General features: G+C 40.5%; 1 protein-coding gene across 1 annotated transcript; it reads left to right on the top strand.

The window, feature by feature from the left end:
* The first annotated feature begins 1,560 nt into the window (after window positions 1-1,560).
* On the top strand, window positions 1,561-7,679 carry polr1d (RNA polymerase I and III subunit D). The gene is made up of 5 exons (XM_008294690.1): window positions 1,561-1,660; window positions 2,454-2,551; window positions 2,897-2,973; window positions 4,429-4,511; window positions 7,408-7,679. Exons 1-5 carry the CDS (start codon window positions 1,622-1,624, stop codon window positions 7,453-7,455), a joined length of 345 nt encoding a protein of 114 aa, XP_008292912.1. The 5' UTR covers window positions 1,561-1,621; the 3' UTR covers window positions 7,456-7,679.
* Window positions 7,680-8,226: the final 547 nt, after the last annotated feature.

Raw genomic sequence — 8,226 nt, 5'->3', positions numbered from 1 at the left:
ACTGACTCACTCTGGTGCTGGGTATTGTAGTCTTTACTACGGTCCGTGCCCGGCGCTGTCAATGTAACAGTTTCGCTTTTGCAACTACAACTTTTTTTCAACTACGTCATACGTATGTTATCGTCACATGTTTTCATCCAAACGGCGACGCTCCGAAGGGCCGGACGATATGACGGTAGTTTGCCCTAATTGTGGTCTAACAGGCGCCGTCTCCGTGTTGGTACAGATTAGGTGTTCAATAAAATGAAGATAATACAATATAATGACATCACATGCACTACATTTATAGGAGTGATAGCGAAGTTCTATGTAGGTCAGGGGCAGTGGTGCTCAGGTTAATCAGTATCTCGCATAAAAATGCAGTTTGTCTCACAGTTTGCGGTAATATGCAGCATATATTGTGGAAATGTTAAGTGTTGTTATGGTTAACGTAACATTAACGCTGATATATTTCTCTGTATGTTGTAGATTTGCACTGCTATTACAGATAGTGTTGTAGACATAATGTAAAGTATGCAGCTGATGCATATTGATGTTGGTTAAACACTACATCGCTGCTTTATGTTTATGATGTTGCTCACATTAGTAGGCTGTGTGCTCATACCTCCACTGGAATAAGGTCCATCTCTCACTCTGTGCACATCACAGACTGTTTTTAGGATATTATACATCCTTATTTTAGGCCTATCTAAACTATAGCCTGTATATATGTGATAATTTATGCTCCTAATCAACACACAAGTCTGAAAAAGTGGCTCAGGCCTGGTGCTCAGGTCATGTGCAATACCTGCTTTGCTAAAGCTGTTAGTTTTTTTTTTTGTTATTTTTTAAACTTCTTTTCTCCACAAATTTCCCTCAGTTACAACACGGGTAGCTCACCTGGTTAAGCATCAACAGTGAAACCCTCGCTGACAGCTCCTTGTTGTATGTCAACCCACCTTCCTGCTTCTGTTATTGGCAGGAAGCATTTTTAGAAATTGTTTATCTCTTATTCACAGCAATATAATACAGCATTGTAAATCAATATAACAGTATGATGTCCATATGTAAATCCATCATGCCTTCTCTGTACACATGTAAGGTGTACATAATCTTTATTATATCTTTACTCTTAGCCTGAATGTACTTCTGTATTTCTTATCTTGCTTCTGCCTCACTTGTATCTAGCTGCTGTCTTGTCTGGTTTTAATGCTTGATGCCTGTTTTTTTTTCTGATACGTCTGATAGCATATAACTTAGATTTCTTTAGCACTGAACAACATTTTTTTAAAACCATTATTCCTATACGTATCTCTGTAACCCAAAGCCACATTTTTTTCAGTTAGATCCTCCTTTGGTCCTTCTATAATACCTGCTCTGTCTCATGTGGTGTATTTTGTCCTGTCAGTAGTTCCTGTTTTATATTGATCCTCACTATACGCTTGACATGAAGTTGACATGTCAGCCAGGCCCATTGACCACCCTATTCGTAACTGTGTATATAAAATAGACAAACAAAAAAAAGGACAACAGTTTAGTGGCAAGAGCCAATCCTAGCGGCGCGTCCTCTTCGCCTGTCAGACAGCGGTGAGGGCAAAAACCCCACATATCTGTATTGACGGACGTAAACCGCATGTGAAGCATGGCAGGGGAAGGAGAGAAGAAAGCGGTTCTGGAAATGGTAAGAAGCGACAATGCTGTGTGGTTTGACAGTGTGTAGAGCTGCATGGCTTTTGTTTAAACCTGTTAGGAAGAAAGTATTCAGCTAGAGAAGCTAAAGGCGGTATTCTGACAGTCTCTGAACTCCTCACGTGGGCAGCTACATTAGCTAGCACTGACAAAATCCTCAATAAACTTAAGCTACACTTTAAAAACGGTTGCTTTTAATGCAGCTGTGGCTCTAGACATATATAATAAGCTGTACTGTGTAAAGCTAAGGTTATCTGTAACGCAAATATGCTTGTTTACCTTATATTTGCCTCCTTGTCGCTCCACAGCTAGCTTAGTTTCTCCACTGGGGGACAGTGTTTTAACAGCACCAAGTGTTCCCTCAGTGTGTCAGTGTTTGGATGCTGCTGGAACATAACACTGTTGTTTTACCTTCATGCTGCTGCTCAGAGCTCCACTGCCATAAAACTGTTTATCTCACTGTCCAAGCTGATGTGTATATAAAGAAATACACAGCTGTCACCAACTAGTGGTTGTAAATAGTGAACCACACCATCAATACAGTGGTCAGTTCATACACAGTAGCAGCTTTTGTAAACTGGGTCAGCTACTACTTACGCTTTTTAAAATTTTTTGTTTTTGTTTTACTTTTTACAAGTAAATCCTCTTAAACAATCTGTGTAACTGATGCTTGTATGAGGATAATAAGAAATGAATGTACTGGAAATGCGTAATTGTTGCGTCTCTGTGTGACAAATTGTGTTTGGTTGTTTTATATATTAACAAGCGTTTCTTTTCTGTTCTAGGTCCAGGCCGATGGAGCCGATGAAGGCTGCGTGACGTTTGTGCTGCATGATGAGGACCATACACTAGGCAACTCCCTCAGATACATGATCATGAAAAAGTCAGTGTTTGACAAGCATGTCACGGTCATGGGTTGCATTCACAAGCACACCCCGTCACGTGGCTCGTTTGAAGTCAAAATTGCTCATGTTTAATTTGTGCCATTTCTCTTTTGACTCCAGCTGGCAGGGCTTTTCCTCTCCAACACTTCCACTGAGTGCAATTTGACAATTTATGATAATCATTTCAGCAAGACATGCGGTGTATTGTGATTCCTCTTTGTTCCCGGTGTTTTGGTTCGCTGTCAGTGGAACATTTTTTAATCACACTCAGCGCACCTCCACCCATTTTAAGCAAAACATTGATAATAATAACAAGTCTCACTTTCCTGTTTTTCTTCTCTCAGCGTGGATGTGGAGTTTTGCGGCTACACCATCACCCATCCGTCCGAGAGCAAGATCAACTTTCGCATTCAGACGCGAGGTCAGAAACAACCCTTTAAAAACTCCGTCACCCTTTTCTTCCCCTTGTGCCATCAGGCTTCGTTGATGTGTGTATACATGTGGAGTGCAGCTACAGAACCAACAGTTTCAGGCTGTGTTGCAAAGTAAACATCTTGATTAGAGTCTGGTGCGTTCAGTTAGTTTACTCAGTTGTACAAGAAAGGCCATTGAAGGAATTTAAGTTCCAAATGCACCCTCTTGTTCAGAGATAACTACCAGCGCTCCCACAAAAGTCCTTTCTCAGCCACAGATGACAGCAGCTGCATCACATGAAAGAGGACTCAGCAAGACTGGGAAAGCATCTTGTTTTTGTTGTTGACCTAAGTTTCAAGATGGCTGGAGGCTCCATCACAGCAAGAGATAATTGCCTTCCATGCACCAGGAAAGCCCCTAGTTTCCATTGTGCTTTCTGGCATTCAGCTGTGTATCTATATTTACTTTTGTCAATTGAGCTGTTTAACTGGATTACCACGACAAGATGTCGCCGCGTAATTCGACATGTGAAAAATTGTTTGCTTAATTTAATCAGTCATCCAAAAAAAAAAGCAAGCACGTTTGTAATGATTTGGACTTGTGTTCAGTCATAATCACGTTTGATCCAGATTAATTTCCCACATCCTGTTGACCTGATTAACTGCAGCAGCATTTGCTACATTTAGTTTATTTTGATCTTAAAGATTTATTGTCTTTCCAAGAAAAAGGGCAGAAGCGACAATAATAATAAAAATAGAATATCATTTAAGCTCCTCCGTTTAATTTCCAAGTATTGTTGTACTGAGTTTGAAAGCAACTGCAGACAAAGCTTTTTATTTGTGTGTTACTAACCACATTTATTGCACATGTTACATGTGAAATCATGTGACTGTGGAGAAAAGTCTATGACAGCTCTCTTGGTCTTCAAGTTAAAGCTTTGGTGTCTGTTTGGGCTCATTGTTCTGCTGCAGTATGAATCCTTCTCCACAAAGATGCAAACTAGAGGAAGTAGAATGTGCTGCCTCTTCTTGGTCAAAGTTGATTTGGTGCAGGTGTCACAGATGTTAGCAGAGACAAGCTTCATGTACAGCTGTCACTTACAAATTGTATACAAGTGTGTAGCTCTCATGTGCTCATGCATCAGTTTCAGGTATGAGTGAAACACAAGCCGAGTGAGAGAAAATTAGTCTTTGTAGCAAACGACAGTTTACAGCATCTCTCTGTCGTTAGGTTTTTGCTCTTTTAACCAAACTGGAGGCCCTTTATCAGCAGAGGATGCGCACAATCAAGGAATAGTTTACACAGCTGTTATGGGAGCCGAGTGCAAACTCATAATGCAAAATGAAACCTATCGATAATTGGTTGACTGACAGCATGCTTGATTTGTTTGCAGCTTTGTTTTTTTGTTGGTATTTTTGTCGCGGTGTTGGTTTTCATTCGAGGTGCCTTCTGTCTGTTTCAGGGGGAGTCCCAGCCACAGAGCCCCTGAGGAGGGGACTGAATGAGCTCAATGATGTTTGCCAACATGTTTTGAACACCTTTCAGGTAAACCCATGTGTCCATTTTTAACACTGATCACTTCCCTCCCATAGAAATGAACAGGCCAGAAGTGGTCTGATTTGGATTTCCTGGTTGGCTGTTTTGTCTTTTAGACTGAATTCCTAAATTTGGCTTTGAGCGACTCCGTTGCACTGGGTGACATGTTTCTTCCTCACAAAGAATCTTCATTCACATCTGGAAAGTGTGAAAGTGATAGCTGTTATTATTCTACGGAGCCAATTGTAAATACACATGATTCTAAAGTATTTGGACAGTCGTACAACTTTCGTGATCTTGTCTCCGAACACCGCCACAGTGGATTTAAAATAAAGCAGTCAAGATGTGATTAAAGGGTTTTCAGTCTCCAAAGTGAATTGAACAATTCACTGATAAGCAGTTTTACAGTCAGGCATGGCCTGTTTCCTCCTGATTTTATTAGAAATGAAGGAAATAAAAGGTCTAAAATTGATCCCAAGTGTTTATTTGCATTTAAGAACTGTTTTTGGTAACTGCCAATGTGCTGTCCAAAGAGGTGTTAGTGCAAGTGAAGAAGGACATCATTAAACTGAAAATGCAAAACAGATCCATGAGAGAAATAGCACAAAGTTTAGGAGTGGCCAAATCAACAATTTAAAATAGAATGGATGCACTGATAAGCTTAGCGACACTAAAAGCCCTGGAAGACCACAGAAGAAAAACTAATCAGAATCAGAAAGGATTTACTGCCAAGTAGGTTTTTGCATACGAGGAATTTGACTTTGTGTTTTAGTGCATAACAGTACCGTATGTATTAAGTGTAACAAGGTAAATAAGAGGCAGTGGTATAAGTCAAAGAGCAGTACATGTAATCAAGGGTTTATAAAAGAAGTAAAAAGTAAACTAAGTGATGATCTCAAAATGATTTCCTAGGTGAAGGAAAGAGATGGTAATATAAGGATTTCAACAGCACTACTGCTGTTACCAAAACTGCTTATTGTTCTGGTGCTTTAATGGCACTCTGACATGCTGTTGTTGTTAGTTTTTAAGAAAAAAAAAAAAGAAAACAAATGAAGAATGGGATTGACACTGCTTTATTTGCTCTTTTACTGATTTGTTTTTCTTTTATTATTCCATATTTAAGTGAGAAATGGAGTGCACAGCTTTCTCTTTGTGTATTTTCTCTGTGTGATTTAAATAGTTTTACTTCAGATTGTCTGGCTAATGGTGATGTTTAATCATTAACCCATGCTCATAAAATTCAGTCCACTGTGACTGTGAGGGCAGTGCTGCTAGCGTGCCTGGAACAATGAAATCAGCTGTTAGTCAGTGTTTATGTAGCCATCAGTAGGAAATCTATTTTCTTAATTTCTTCAATGCTGATAACAGAACTAATAACTCCAGTCTTAAATGATTTAGCCCAGGGACCGGGTAAATACTGGGTTTCAGCATCCATCCCCACTCAGTCCGATGGTTTCAGCTCAAAATGCAAGTCACTGGTGGCACTCAAGAACAGAAAGGCCGGATTAGACTTGGTCAGAATTTTATATTTTTTAAACCGACTTAGACCTGGAGCAAGATTCTGTGGACAGATGAAGCCAAAATAAACCTCTACCAGAATGATGGGAAGAGAAGAGCATGCAAAAGAGAAGTGAGAGTTTATGACCAACATAATCTGTCAGACATTGTGGAGACATGTTACGGCACGGTCACGTTAAACTGCCAGCGGAACTGAACCACCGGTGTTTATTGACCATGTGACTTCTGGTAAAAGTAGCAGGATGCAGCCTGAAGTGAACAGAGCCAAACTTTATGCTCACTTTTATTCAAATGCTACAAAACTGATAGGAATGGTGCAGATGGATAAGCTGAAACATGAGGAAGGCAACAGCTTCTTAAGGCAAAGAACTGGAATGTTCTTAAACGATCAGTTCAGCTCCATCAGTTCTTTTTACTTACTGAAGCCCAACTAAAGGCAGAAACACCCGAAAACAAGCAGCAGCTGAAGGTGGCTGCTTGTAGTAGAAACCTGGCAAAGCATCGCTCAGTATGTGGTGACGTCCATGTGTTCCAAACTTCAATAAGTCATGCAAAGGATTTACACTAGAACATTAAAAATAATCCTTTAATTTAGAATTCTGTTCGTTCGTCGAGTGCTTGTAAGCCTGTGAAAATGGAGGGACTGTATAAAAACATGGGCCTAATTTTAAATTGGTTAATGCAATGTTTTTGTTAAATCCCTTAAATTGCAGCTAAAAGTTTACGCAGTAAACACATACTTTTGTAGTGAAGAAACACTACATCGCCGAGTGCAGTGGTGTGACTCACTAATGTGTTTTTAATCTGTTTTGGACAACAGTGTCGCTCTGCACCACAGAACGATAAACGAAAGCATTCTTTGGACACACAGACTTGTTAGTAGTATCGGCACATTGTTGGTTTGAGTCTTTTGCTGGTATTTGTTGACTCTAAGAAAAATACAGCAAATTCTCTAGAGTTATCCTCCAAGTATCTGCATGTGAAGCTCAGTCCAACCCCAGATCTGGCCTGTTTACAGGTAATTCACAAGCTTGCCTTTTATGTGTTGACTTTGCACCAATATTGGAAGACTGCTTTGCGGTGTGGCAGCTGTATATTGTAAGCAGGGGGATCTCATCAGTCATCTGCTTGTCTCAGCTGTCAACAACGTCAACCCCTATTGTCAGATCCTTTTCTCTGGTCACCGCAGGGTTTCTGTCGAGCAGCTAACCCGATGCTCTTATCACACGCCAAGTGAACCTTGATTTCAAAACACGGATTAAGAATAAACTGTGGTCAGCTGTGTGTGTTAGCTCTACAGTGAAAGGAGAGTCAGCCAGCATTGACTCAGTGTGATGCTCCCAACACTCTCCATTTCAGTTCTGACTGGTTTTTTATGTTGTTCTAGGCAAAAGTTAATAAGTTCAAAGAAGGCCAGGAGAAGCCCATGGAATGAGCAGCGCCACGCAGGACTGCAGAGCTGTCGGACACACAGTGACCTCGATGTCTCCCCTTTTTATATAACGTCTGGCTACCGAGAGGAAAGTCCTCAAAACAGTTTGATCAAGTCGCAGTCAAACATTTGTACAGTTTTGTTTTTTGTATCATGTTGAAAATTGAGTAATGTATAATAAATGTGTTTACCATTCTTGAAAGTATTAAAATGTTGAGAGAAACTAATTTTGGAGTTTTATTTTCCTGTGGATTTCACAGAAAGACTTTGTGACGCAGCGTTCACTCGGCCATTTAACTCTGCTGGCATATTTATTTTCAGAGCGACTCATGTTACACTGTTTTGAAGGATGTGTGAATACAAATGATGAGACTCTCGAACACCAAAATTGCTCTCATCTGTCCTTTTGAAGGCGTTTGACAAGTCAAGGAAGAAGTGGAATTTCCTGATTAAGCCGAGGAATGTGTTGCGAGGGACTTCATACAGGGCCAAGAAGAAGACGAGAGAAAGAGAGGGGAGAGGTGTGAATAATGGGGTCAGAGTGATTTGAGGTTAATCGTATGCCGCTATCAGTCATGTGTTCATGAGTGGACGTCTGTGAGTGTCTATACTTTAAAGCAAAACAGCAACTAACTATTTGACAGAATACAACAATTGCAGCCGCAACATTAACTTCGACACATACCACCCACCTAAACATTGTTGTGGACCCAACACACCGCTCCATGGCAACGCCACTTCCCAAAAGCAGCAGCCTCCCCCAGCAGGACAGCG

Source organism: Stegastes partitus, unplaced genomic scaffold, assembly GCF_000690725.1.
Source record: "Stegastes partitus isolate 25-593 unplaced genomic scaffold, Stegastes_partitus-1.0.2 Scaffold987, whole genome shotgun sequence".
In the NCBI taxonomy this organism is placed as follows: domain Eukaryota; kingdom Metazoa; phylum Chordata; class Actinopteri; family Pomacentridae; genus Stegastes; species Stegastes partitus.
This window is presented reverse-complemented; position numbering and strand designations above follow the sequence as displayed.